This window comes from Oryctolagus cuniculus, chromosome 16, assembly GCF_964237555.1.
Source record: "Oryctolagus cuniculus chromosome 16, mOryCun1.1, whole genome shotgun sequence".
NCBI lineage: Eukaryota > Metazoa > Chordata > Mammalia > Lagomorpha > Leporidae > Oryctolagus > Oryctolagus cuniculus.
Window position 1 is genome coordinate 23,863,381 of NC_091447.1, and position 13,823 is coordinate 23,877,203.

Sequence of the window (13,823 nt, forward strand, 5' to 3'; positions counted from 1 at the left end):
TTTTTTTTTTTTGACAGGCAGAGTGGACAGTGAGAGAGACAGAGAAAGGTCTTCCTTTTCCATTGGTTCACATCCCAGTGGCCGCTGTGGCCAGCGCGCTGCGGCCGGCACACCGTGCTGATCCAAAGGCAGGAGCCAGGCGCTTCTCCTGGTCTCCCATGGGGTGCAGGGCCCAAGCACTTGGGCCATCCTCCACTGCACTCCCTGGCCACAGCAGAGAGCTGGACTGGAAGAGGGGCAACCGGGAAAGAATCCGGTGCCCCGACTGGGACTAGAACCTGGTGTGCCAGCGCCACAGGCAGAGGATTAGCCGATTGAGCCGCGGCGCTGGCCTTTTTTTTTTTTTATTTAACAGGCAGAGTTAGACAGTGAGAGAGAGAGACAGAGAGAAAGGTCTTCCTTTTTCCATTGGTTCACCCCCAAAATGGTTGTTACGGCCGGCGCGCCGCGCCGATCCGAAGCCAGGAGCCAGGTACTTCTTCCTGGTCTCCCATGTGGGTACAAGGCCCAAGCACTTGGGCCACCCTCCACTGCCTTCCCGGGCCACAGCAGAGAGCTGGACAGGAAGAGGAGCCTCCGGGACAGGATCCGGCGCCCCAACCGGGACTAGAACCCGGTGTGCTGGTACCGCAGGAGGAAGATTAGCCTAGTGAGCCGCGGCGCCAGCTCAGTGCATTCTTACAATTGAATACTACTCAGGGAAACAAAACAAAAAAAAAAAACAAGAAAGGAAGCATACATACACAAACAAACTTAGTGGTTTCTCATTTAGTATTTTCTTTTTATTTTAAAGATTTATTATTTTATTTATTTGAAAGACAGAGTTACAGAGAGAGGTAGAGACAGAGAGGTCTTCCATCTGCTGGTTCACTCCCCAGGTGGCTACAATGGCCAGAGCTGTGTTGATCCGAAGCCAGGAGCCAGGAGCTTCTTCCAGGTCTCCCACGTGGGTGCAGGGGCCCAAGGACTTGGGCCATCTTCTACTGCTTTCCCAGGCCACAGCAGAGAGCCAGATTGGAAGAGGAGCAGCTGGGACTAGAACCGGCACCCATATGGGATGCTGGCGCCGCAGGTGGAGGATTAACCTACTGCGCCACGGCACTGGCCCAGTCATTTTTTTTTTTTTTTTTTTTTTGACAGGCAGAGTGAACAGTGAGAGAAGAGACAGAGAGAAAGGTCTTCCTTTTGCCGTTGGTTCACCCTCCAATGGCCGCCATGGGCGGCGCACCGCGCTGATCCAAAGGCAGGAGCCAGGTGCTTCTCCTGGTCTCCCATGGGGTGCAGGGCACAAGTACTTGGGCCATCCTCCACTGCACTCCCATGCCACAGCAGAGAGCTGGCCTGGAAGAGGGGCAACTGGGACAGAATCCGGCGCCTTGACCGGGACTACCCTTCTGCTCCATTTCCCATCTGGCTCTCTACTATGGCCTGGAAAAGCAGTAGAAGAGGCCCAAGTCCTTGGGCCTCTGCACCATGTGGGAGACCTGGAAGAAGCTCCTGACTGCTGTCTTTGGATTGGCCCAGTTCTAGCTGTTGCAGCCACTTGGGGAGTGAACCAGGGGATGGAAGACCTTTCTCTCATTCTGCCTCTGCCTCTCTGAAACTGCCTTTCATATAAATAAATAAATCTTTTTTTTTTTTTTTTTTGACAGAGTGGACATTGAGAGAGAGAGAGACAGAGAGAAAGGTCTTCCTTTACCATTGATTCACCCTCCAATGGCCGCCGTGGCTGGCGCATCATGCTGATCTGAAGCCAGGAGCCAGGTGCTTCTCCTGGTCTCCCATGCAGATGCAAGGCCCAAGGACTTGGGCCATCCTCCACTGCACTCCCGGGCCACAGCAGAGAGCTGTCCTGGAAGAGGGGCAACTGGGACAGAATCTGGCGCCCCAACCGGGACTAGAACCTGGTGTGCCGGCGCCGCAGGCAGATGATTAACCTATTGAGCCACGGCACCGGCCTAAATAAATCTTTTAAAAAAAGAAAAAATTATTTCTTGATTTTCATTTTTATTTGAAAGCAAGAGAGAAAGAGAGGAGAAAGAAAGAAAAAGAAAGACAAAGAGAGATCTTCCATCTGCTGGTTCACTCCCTAAATTCCTGCAAAAATCAGGAACCCAAAGCTCATTTTGGGGCTCCCACATGGGAAGTTGGGATCCAAGTAGTTGAGCCATCACCATTACCTTTCAAGGTGTACATTAGCATTAGCAGGAAGCTGCATGAAAGTGGAATAGCCAGCCCTTGAAACAGACGTTCTGATAAGGGGTGTGGATATACAAAGCAGTGGTTTGACTGCTGTGCCAAATTCTCTCCCCTGGGCAATCTTATGTTAGTTAACCATAAGTTGAGATCTGTGAGTAAGGATGTTACTTGAGATCTGGTTACTATAATAACTTTACTTTTTTAATGAGCATATGTATACTTTTTTTTTTTTTTTTTTTTTTTGACAGGTAGAGTGGACAGTGAGAGAGAGAGACAGAGAGAAATGTCTTCCTTTTTGCCATTGGTTTACCCTCCAATGGCCGCCGTGGCCAGCATGCTGCGGCCGGCGCACCGCACTGATCCAATGGCAGGAGCCAGGTACTTATCCTGGTCTCTCATGGGGTGCAGGGCACAAGTACTTGGGCCATCCTCCACTGCACTCCCTGGCCACAGCAGAAAGCTGTCCTGGAAGAGGGGCAACTGGGACAGACTCCGGCGCCCCGACCGGGACTAGAACCCGGTGTGCCGGCGCCACAAGTGGAGGATTAGCCTATTGAGCCGCGGCGCCGGCCCATGTGTATACTTTTGGATTCTGGCATTGGCCATCCTGTTGTCCTATTATCTCTGAAGATAGGGTTGTATTTAAATAAAGTCTTGCATGTTCAGTGAGTAAAAATGATGTTCAGGACATGACAGGATACATGGGGAATTCATGGGAAGCATTTTAGAAAGTGAGATTTCTTTTCCAAACCATATGGACTCTTCCAGTAACTCCATCATAACGGTAAGAATCCCACTCTTTCTGATTAGTGCTTTTACTTAAGAAAACTGAGGACATTTGCTATTGTAATTTAGAACTCAAAGAATCAATCTGATTTATATTCTCAGTGGTTAATTACCACTGCCACCCTTGTATGCGAAGAAATTCTTCTGGCAGAATACCAAAGACCCTGACTGTTTTTCTTTGTTCCAAGATGAGAATTTTGATATTTAAATTTCTCAGCATCTTATTTTAATTTATCGAGTGTCCTTAGAAAAAGCGATCTTCCATCTGGTTTGCTACTCCCCTTTCCTGTTTACTTGGCCCTTGGCAGCAGCTGTCCTATCACTGAAGTTTCACCTGCAGTGGGCACAGGAAACCAGGTGACTGGAGGTGACAATTTGATGAACTGTTCTGTCTCTGTGTACCATGCTCCTAACCCCACCTAGACTATGAACACTGGTTTGTGGCCAGCTTAGCTCATGAACCAATTCTCAGTATTCTTATGGATTCGGGTGCGGTTTATTCTCTGGTGTTCATTTCTCCATCATTTAACTTTTTCACTTTATTTTGCAACAAGTGACATGAAACTATGATAAATTTAAGTATAAAAAAAGATTGGAATGAGAGTGAGATAGTTTCCTCAAAAGCAGGCAGAGTTGAACTGGCTTCTGGGGGCTTCCATTGAACCGTCTGGCACCAGATTCCTGGTGACTTTCCTGTCTCCACTCAGGACTGAGGTTCCCAGAACAGCACCTCGCTTGTAGGTTTATTATGAAGATTTAGTGCATGTAAACTACTAGGAGCATCGTCTGGCACATGGTAATCTCTTGATTATGCAGAACTCCTCTTTTTAAGTAGATGGAAATGAGCTTTCTGGGTGACTCAACAAAGTTCTACAATTGGGTGGCTTACAACAAGAGGAATGCATCCTCTCCCTGTTCAGGAGGCTCGGAGTCTGCAGTCCAGGTGCCGGCAGGACATTGCTGCTGCCTGTGAAGACTCCGGGAGCCTTTCTTGCTTCCTCCAGGACGCTGGCTTGTAGATGCATCATCACTCCAGTCTCTGCCTGTGTGTAGCATGGCTGTTTTCTCTCTGTGTGTCTGCATCTTCACAGGGCATTCTCCTCCTCCATCTCTGTTCCCTTAAAAGACACTCACTGAGTCCTAACACACAGCTAGTTGTGATCTTTCTAAAAATTTGAATAATCTGCAAAGATGTATCCAAATAAGGCCATATTCACAGGTACCTGTGAATGTACCTTTTTGGGAGACACAAGTTAATCTGAACTACCCATCCTGTGATTTCCCCCTCTGATATCCAAGATTAAACTCTATTAATCCAGGCACTCTATCCAGTGAGGCCTCAGAATCCTATTCTATACAGTGTTTCTGACAGCTATAACCTGTTGTAGAGTGGACATTCTGAGATGAAATCCATTTACAACCTTGTAGTAGTCCTTTGAATAAAAGACTTGCTTTGACTGAGTTAAATTATGACTCAGTCATAGGCTTGGGAAATGATTCAGTGTATTAGTATACTTGAATATGGGTGATCTAAAGTATGTTATTTTTATTTATTTATTTATTTATTTATTTTGACAGGCAGAGTGGACAGTGAGAGAGAGAGAGAGACAAAGAGAAAGGTATTCCTTTGCCGTTGGTTCACCCTCCAATCACTGCCGCGGCTGGCGCGCTGCAGCTGGCACACCGCGCTGATCCGAAGGCAGGAGCCAGGTGCTTCTCCTGGTCTCCCATGGGGTGCAGGGACCAAGCACTTGGGCCATCCTCCACTGCACTCCCTGGCCACAGCAGAGAGCTGGCCTGGAAGAGGGGCAACCGGGACAGAATCTGGCACCCTGACCGGGACTAGAACCCGGTGTGCCGGCGCTGCAAGGCGGAGGATTGGCTTATTAAGCCACGGTGCCAGCCAAGTATATGTTATTAAAATAAGTTTATTGGGACTGGCGCTGTGGCGCAGCAGATTAAAGCCCCCACCTGAAGCACCTGCATCCCATATGGGTGCCGGTTCTAGTCCTGGGTACTCCTCTTCCAATCCAGCTCTCTGTTATGGCCTGGGAAAGCAGTACAAGATGGCCCAAGTCCTTGGGTCCCTGAACCTGTGTGGGAAACTGGGAACAAGCTCCTGGCTCCGGCTGTTGCGGCCATCTGGGTAGTGAACCAGCACACGGAAAACCCCTCTCTCTCTGTTTCTACCTCTCTCTGTAACTCTGTCTTTCAAATAAATAAAAATAAATCTTAAAAAAAAAAAGTTTATTTTAATTACATCTGTTGGTGGAGTGTATATGAAACAAATCTGGATTTTTTTAATTTGTAGATTTATCTTCAAACGTTAGAAAGATTATTACCAAAGATGTTTACTAATATTTGTTTCTTCCTGTATCTTTTTTCTAAAAAAATTTTTCTCAACAGATAAAATAATTGTGGGTAGCTTTATGGGATACCTAAGAATCTTTAGCCCACATCCTGTAAAAACAGGAGATGGATCTCAAGCTGAAGATCTGCTTCTGGAAGTGCATCTGAGAGATCCAATACTTCAAGTGGAAGTAGGAAAGTTTGTTTCGTAAGTACAGCCCATTGATTCTGGTACTTTATTGTGGAGTATGTCAATCCCATACATATTTCCTTTCTTTATTTTTTTAAATATTTATTTATTTGTTTATTCAAAAGGCAGAATAAGGGAGAAGGAAAGGAAGAGGGATCTTTCATCTGCTGGTTCACTCCCCAAATGCCCACGATAACCAGCCTGGGCCAGCCAAAGCCAGGAGTCTAGAACTCCATCTCAGTCTCCCACAAGGGTGGCAGGGTACCAAGTGCTTCTGCTATCTTCTGCTACCTTCCCAGACTCATTAGCAGGAAGCTGGATGAGAAATGGAGATGTTGTGATGCAAAGTTTATCAGCCTCTAAATATATTTTTTGTATATTGTCACCTGAGTGTTCCTAATGTATGGGATACTAATTTAAAATAAAAAATAATGAATTTTGAGAGAGAGTGTGTGAGAGTGCTTCCATCCACTGACTTACTCCCCAAATACCCCCCTTTCTCCTCCTAAGTGTGGGCAGTGCCCTGAGCTCTGGATTTTGGCTCACTTCTTTTGCTTGTAGTGCTTTGTTGACCCCAGGAGCTATTTTTTCAGGGCCCTGATTTCTGCTTGGAATAACCAACCACTTGTGAGTGTTCATTCTCTTCTAGTGTTGTGTTTCTTTTCATTAGAAAGCTGCAGCATGGATGTGTTGGGCTGGGGTATGAGATGAGACTTTATGCAGTGTGATAGGCTGGGTTGGGGAGATTTGTGACTGATGTGGTTGCTAGGTATCTCCTGAAAGCAGAGATGATTACATACCCAACATGTACCTAGCACATACTAGACATGATGGATTTCTCAAGTAAGGGCACTAAAGGAGTCATGCCTCTAGAAAACATTTTTTAAAAAAATATTTATTTATTTGAAAGGCAAAGCATGAATGAGAGTGGGAAGAGAAGGGGAGGGAGGGAGAAGGAGAGGAGAGAGAGAGGGATAAGGATCTTCCAGCTGCTGGTTCACACCTCAAATGGCTGCAACAGCCAGGTCTGGACCAGACTGAAGCCAGGAGCCAGGAACTCCATCTGGGTCTCCCATGTGGGTGGCAGAGGCCCAGGCACTTGCGCCATCTTCTGTTTTCCCGGGCTTGTTAGCAGGAAGCTGGGTTGGAAGTAAAGCAGCTGAGACTTGGACTGGCATTCTGTTAAGGGATACCAGCACTCTAAGTTGTGCTGGGCCACAATGCCAGCCCATCTGAAAAACATTTTATCTTCCCGTTATTGTTTTTTTCTTTTTAAACTGGGGAAGCGTTGCTTTATACTTTTTTTTTTTTTTTTTAACAGGCAGAGTGGACAGTGAGAGAGAGAGACAGAGAGAAAGGTCTTCCTTTGCCGTTGATTCACCCTCCAATGGCCGCCGCGGCCAGCGCGCTGCAGCCGGCGCACCGCACTGATCCGATGGCAGGAGCCAGGTGCTTCTCCTGGTCTTCCATGGGGTGCAGGGCCCAAGCACTTGGGCCATCCTCCCCTGCACTCCCGGGCCACAGCAGAGAGCTGGCCTGGAAGAGGGGCAACCGGGACAGAATCCGGTGCCCGGACCGGGACTAGAACCCGGTGTGCCGGCGCCGCAAGGCGGAGGATTAGCCTAGTGAGCCGCGGCGCCGGCTGCTTTGTACTTTTTTTAAAAAAAGGTTTATTTATTTATTTGCAAGTCAGAGTTAGAGAGAGAGAGAGAGAAGGAGAGGTAGAGAGAGAGAGAGGTCTTCCATCCACTGGTTCACTCCCCAATTGGCCACAATGGCTGGAGCTGTGCCAATCTGAAGGCAAGAGCAAGGAGCCTCCTCCAGGTCTCCCATGTGGGTTCAGGAGCCCAAGGACTTGGGCCATCTTCTACTGCTTTCCCAGGCCACAGCAGAGAGCTGGATCGGAAGTGGAGCAGGTAGGTCTCAAACCGTTTCCCATATGGGATGCTGACACTACAGGCAGGAGCTTTACCCACTACGCCACAGTGCCAGACCCATTATTGTTTAAAAAAGTAAATGCAACCAGTGGTCATTCTGCACAGTAGTCTTTAAGTATGGCTCTATTTACACACAGTAGTGTTTGTTGTTGTTGTTTTTTTTTTTTTTTTTTGGACAGGCAAAGTGGACAGTGAGAGAGAGAAGAAAGGTCTTCCTTTGCCGTTGGTTCACCCTCCAATGGCCGCTGCGGCCGGCACACTGCGGCCGGTGCACCGCACTGATCTGAAGGCAGGAGCCAGGTGCTTCTCCTGGTCTCCCATGGGGTGCAGGGCCCAAGCACTTGGGCCATCCTCCGCTGCCCTCCTGGGCCAGAGCAGAGAGCTGGACTGGAAGAGGAGCAACCGGGACAGAATCCGGTGCCCTGACGAGACTAGAACCCGGTGTGCCGGCGCCGCAGGCGGAGGATTAGCCTAGTGAGCCACGGCACCAGCCTACACACAGTAGTCTTTAAGTGTGATTTATGTGATCACCTGTTGGAAAGGGAGCAGGTTAATGTTAGAAAGTGGAGCTGTGCTAGGTCTTTGTAAATATTGTCTCAGTAATCATATCTGTAAGTCAGCTATGGTCTATATTTATAGATAAGGAAACTAGAGCTTAGAGCTTAAGGTTATATGGCCCAGATTCAGATCTGGTTTCCCTGATTCCATACATTTTTTTTTTTAAATTTATTTGAGAGGTAGAATTACAGATAGAGAGAAGGAGAGAAAGAGAGAAAGGGCTTCCATCCACTGGTTCACTCCCCAGATGGCTGCACAATGGCTGGAGCTGGGCCGATCCGAAGCCAAGAGCCAGGAGCTTCTTCCGGGTTTCCCATGCAGGTGCAGGGGCCCAAGGACTTGGGCCATCTTCCACTGCTTTCCCAGGCCATAGCAGAGAGCTGGATCAGAAGTGGAGCAGCCGGGACACGAACCTGCACCCATGTGTGATGCCAGCACTGCAGGCGGAAGTTTAGCCTACTACACCACAGAGCTGGCCCCATGATCCCATACTTTACTATCTTTCCATGACATGTTCTTTTCTCACTGAACATGATGGAAAAATTGCTTTTAGTGTCCAGGGTACATGTGAAAACTGGTAAAGGCAGTAGCAATTATGGAATCATTCATATTTGTATTTTCTGGTAGTACAATGAATGATAAATATTTTATGTTTATTGCACCAATATTTTTTCAGATATTATCTTAATACAATTCTTATTTTGCAAGTGAGATATAGACACTTTGTAAGATTAATTAGTTGCACATATAGTTGAGTTACAAAGTCAGTTCTTGTATTTTAGAATAGTGTCTGTGTCAGAGATTGTACACTGGAGGACTGTTTGCACATGGAGTACTGCAGTGTTTTAAATTTAAAATAGCTGCCAGCATTTAAGAAACCAGGAGAGTTCATATAAAATTCCTGCTTTCTGATGTTTTTTGAAAAGAAAAAAAAGTAGAAATCAGCCATAAGCCCAGAAGCCAGTAGTAGCCACCTTCTTTAGTCTAGCCCCAGTCTCCAGTTAATCATAGCCACTTACACCCTTTACTCTTTCACATTTATTAGCTTAACCCTGGATAATAGTGAATGGAGGATTTCTAGATTTCCATGCTACTGTCCCTGAAAACCACCTGACATGATCTGAGAAGTACAATGTTGGCCGGCGCCGTGGCTTACTTGGCTAATCTTCTGCCTGTGGCGCCGCCACCCTGGGTTCTAGTCCTGGTGGGGGTGCCGGTTCTGTCCTGGTTGCTCCTCTTCCAGTCCAGCTCTCTGCTGTGGCCTGGGAAGGCAGGGGAGGATGGCCCAAATGCCTGGGCCCTGTACCTGCATAGGAGACCAGGAGGAAGCACCTGGCTCCTGGCTTTGGATCAGCACAGCGCACTGGCCGTAGCAGCTGTCTTGGGGGTGAACCAATGAAAGGAAGACCTTTCTCTCTGTCTGTCTCTCTCACTGTCTAACTCGGCTTGTCAAGAAAAAAAAAAAAAAAAGTAAAATGTTGATATTGTTAGTTTATTTGTATTTGCAAGTTTGTTCAAACTGAATGTTTTGAATACCTTTAATAAAATTTCAGTTCTGGAAGTGAGACGTACCATTTACTAAGAATGATTAGTTTTTGTGGTGTTCTGTTCTTTTCAAGTTGTGCTCACGTGATGTAGTTTGATTTAATTGAAACCTGTTTCGGTAGGGTACATAGGCCCAGGGAGATGAATGACTTGCCCAGAGTCACAGGTGAATTAGCCCGAGAGCCAGGATCAGAATTTGGTTCTCTTGTGAAGCCTCAGATCAGGTTGCTCCTTGAATCCCCACTTGGTTTCTGTCTGAAGGCAGCCCCCGGAGGCAGAGTTGGAGCCTCTGGGGTTGTCAGATTGGCTGTTTGTTGTCATGTCTATTTTTGGTTTACTTACAGTGGCTGCAGTTGTCAGAGCTTTTGAAATTATTTCACACTGTGTTACATCTGAAACTAATATTTCATAACTTTTAAAACTTTCTCCATTTTTTTCAGAGGTACTGAAATGCTTCATTTGGCTGTGTTACATTCTAGAAAACTTTGTGTCTACTCTGTCTCAGGTAAGAAACATTTTCTTTTGTAATGTAGAATTTTTATTAGGAACTGGGCTCCTTAACATTACATAAGAATAGATATTCGTGGCCGGCGCCGTGGCTCACTAGGCTAATCCTCCGCCTTGTGGCACCGGCACACTGGGTTCTAGTCCCGGTTGGGGCAACGGATTCTGTCCCGGTTGCCCCTCTTCCAGGCCAGCTCTCTGCTGTGGCCAGGGAGTGCAGTGGAGGATGGCCCAAGTGCTTGGGCCCTGCACCCCATGGGAGACCAGGAGAAGCACCTGGCTCCTGCCATCGGATCAGCGTAGTGCACCGGCCGCAGCGCACCTGCCACGGCGGCCATTGGAGGGTGAACCAATGGCAAAGGAAGACCTTTCTCTCTGTCTCTCTCTCTCACAGTCCACTCTGCCTGTCAAAAAAAAAAAAAAAAAAAAAAAGATATTCGCTAGTGCTGACTTAGTATAGAGAACATGAAACATTCACTTGAAGGTTTTCTCATCTTGGTTAGCTTTTCTTCATTGTTCACTATTCCTTTGGGTACTCAAGCTGTTACATTTTCCTGGTCTCCTGTTTCTGTGCATACTTAGATTTCTAGTAGAGGGTTCCTTGTAATCTCCCTCCTCCAAGGAATTAGGGTCAATACTGGGCACTGAGGACTCTTGAGTGTTAAGAGATGTTTCTTTTTTTTTTTTTTTTTTTTAAGATTTATTTATTTATTCAAAAGTCAGAGCTACACAGAGAGAGGAGAGGCAGAGAGAGGTCTTCTGTCCGCTTGTTTACTCCCCAGATGGCCGCAGTGGCTGGAGCTGCACTGATCCGAAGCCAGGAGACAGAAGCTTCTTCTGGGTCTCCCACGTGGGTGCAGGGGCCCAAGGACGTGGGCCATCTTCTACTGCTTTCCCAGGCCATAGCAGAGAGCTGGATCGGAAGTGGAGCAGCTGGGTCTCGAACTGGCACCCATATGGGATGCCAGTGCTTCAGGCCAGGGTGTTAACCTGCTATGCCACAGCACCAGCCCCAAGAGATGTTTCTAACAATAGCAAAATTCATTAGATGCTGAGTCATAGTGGTTTGGAGTAGAGTTTTTTGGGTGAACCTCAAGTGTTTTTTCTTTGCACTTCCAGTATTTTGGCATTTGGTTGTCTTCCCTTAACCAGGCCTCAAGGCACTTCCTTGGAGGCTTAACCAAATTTCTTCCTCTCACATGGTTGTGTGGGTACCAGGATAGTGGTTTGGTACCAGCATCTGGCTCCTATTAAATTTGAAAAGTAACTTGAGTTATTAGGTTAATTTTAGTTCAAGTTGGGAGTTACTTTTATGAATGTTAATATTAGAGAAATATTAATAATAAATATTAATAAGGTGAAGCTGAGTATTTGTGGGGTTATCCCCTACATGAAAGATAATCTCCTTTGGAATTTGATGTAAATGTTAGTTTCTAGGAATTAGATTTTTCCAGCTCATTCTCCTTCTCTTTCTTTCTCGCTCGCTCTCTCTCTCTTTTTTTTTTTTTTTAAAGAAAGATTTATTTCCTTGAAAGGCAGTGTGACAGAGAGAAAGGGAGACAGACAGACAGATATCTTCCATCCACTGGTTCAGTCCCCAAATGGCTAAAACATCCAGGTCTAGGCCAAGCCAAGGGTTAGAAACTCTATTCTGGCCCTCACATGGTGTCAGGGGTCAAGTACTTGGGCCACCATCTGCTGCCTTCTCAAGTTGCATTAGCAGGAAGCTGGATTGGAAGTGTTGTAGCTGGAACTCAGACTGGCATGCCCAAAGGGGAAGCTTAACTTGCTCTGCCACACACCAGTACCCAGACTCATTCTCTTGATTGTAGTCTTCCTTGTATCTTGCATTCTATTTGAGTAATTATTTGTATTTACTATCAGTGATCTGGATAGCCTTTCTTTTTGAGCTTTATTTTAAATTTTATTTAAAAGGGAGACAGAAGAATCTTCCATCTGCTAGTTTAGTGCCCACAACATTTGGGCTGGGCCATTCTGAAACGAGGAGCCCAGAACTCAATCTGTGTCTCCCGTGTGTGTGTCAGGGTCCCAGATACTTGAGTGAGCATTTACTGTTTCCCAGGGTACACATTAGCAGGAAACTGGATTAGAAGTGGAGTCACAACTTGAACCAGGCCCTGTGACATGGGATATGGGTATCCCAAGCCACGTCCTAACTGCTGTGCCTAACTTCTGTCCCAATGAGCTGTATTTTCTTAGGCATTCTCTTTTCAGGTGAGGATCTGTTATATTTCTAATTCAGGCTTGGTAACCAGGCATGTTGTATATGGCAGACATCCAGTAAATATTTATTGAATTAATGAGTTAATAAATTTCTGCATAGTGCTGAGGCAATTGATAGCTGAGTCCTTATTATTCTTTACCGTGTGCTGTTTTCTTCTCCTTCTCTGTAACCACTATCATTTTATTTTCTTCTCTGCTGATATGAGAGGCCAGATGAAGTGCATTCTTACTAGTGTCATGGTATAAGGTATTGCTCCTCCTAGTGATAGGGCACAGATTCAGTATTGCATAATAAGGGGAAAAGGTCTGATATAGGCTCCTTTATTGCATGAGTCTAGTTGTTCCTCTGTGCCTGATCATAAGCCTGGTAATTGCAAGTGTTATTTCACTACCTGGGTTGTGCAGGCCATGGAGCGGCAGAGCTTGCTGGTTACAGTTACCCTGACGACTTCTTGGAGCAGTTCTTCTAAAGGCCCCCAAGGGGCTCAAAGCCGGGCAGAGAGGAGGTGCTTCTGAGAAACTAGAAGTCAGGTCAGATTTTTGGCCTTCCCTGGTCTCACATAAATTGTGGCCCAGGAAGACGACAGCCGCTAGCATCCCACTGGGGCTTGCGGCGTGGACTAGGAATAAAAGATGTGCTTATCCGAGAAGCCCACCACAAGAAAGTAGCATGTTTTGTCACAGTTTGTTTACCGGACATTGGCATCCCTCCTAAATTAGTGTTGAAGATGAAAGTTATTTGCCATGGGAACGGCGAATTTTACTGCTCTTTTATTCTTTGTGTTCATGTCCAGACTTCGTATTCTCTGGGGACCCATAGTTGTCCAAATTACATTCCTTTATGCCCCACCTCACTTCCTTCTGTCTCTCATTTCTAAAGCCTCTGAAGATATTTGTAGACTGACAATTTGTGTATTTTTCCTGGCTTCGCTTAAATTGAGAAGCAAGGGAAGTTAATGTTTTTGTTCTCTTAAACATGTTTCTTGGGGTTCCAGGTTGAACTTTTACCTAGCTTTTACTGTAACAAGGGAAGCACAAACATTTTCTAGTTTAAGTAAATTCATCAATGGATGAAAGTGTTAGCTGAGCCTGACATCCTTTCCCTCAAATGCCTTCTTTTCAAATATTTTTTGTTTTGTTTTCTTTTCTTTTATAGTCTGTGTGCTTCCAAAAAAGATTTGAGTCAAACTAGAAGACATCTTTAAAGTCAGTCTCCTGGATATACTGAAAACCTCCTATTTTTTTTTTAAAGATTTATTTATTTATTTGAAAGTCAAAGTTACATAGAGAAGGAAAGGCGGGGTGGGGGGGCTTCTATCAGCTGGTTCATTCTACCCCAATTGGCTGCAACGGCTGGAGCTGCTTCATCCAAAGCCAGGAGCCAGGAGCTTCTTCTGGGTCTCCCACGTGGGTGCAGGGACCCATGGTCTTGGGCCATCTTCTACTGCTTTTCCAGGCCATAGCAGAGAGCTGGATCAGAATTGAGCAGCTGGGACTAGAACAGGCGCCCA

General features: G+C 46.2%; 1 protein-coding gene across 6 annotated transcripts in view; it reads left to right on the forward strand.

Annotated features, from left to right (window-relative positions):
- BBS9 (Bardet-Biedl syndrome 9) overlaps positions 1-13,823 on the forward strand; it is a 440,716-nt gene that overhangs the window by 10,004 nt on the left and 416,889 nt on the right. For all 6 annotated transcript variants that reach the window (XM_008261624.4, XM_008261625.4, XM_002713746.5 and 3 more), the window contains exons 3-4: positions 5,392-5,542; positions 10,005-10,069. In XM_008261624.4, coding sequence (XP_008259846.1) covers positions 5,392-5,542; positions 10,005-10,069 — 216 coding nt within the window. The remainder of the gene's footprint in view (positions 1-5,391; positions 5,543-10,004; positions 10,070-13,823) is intronic.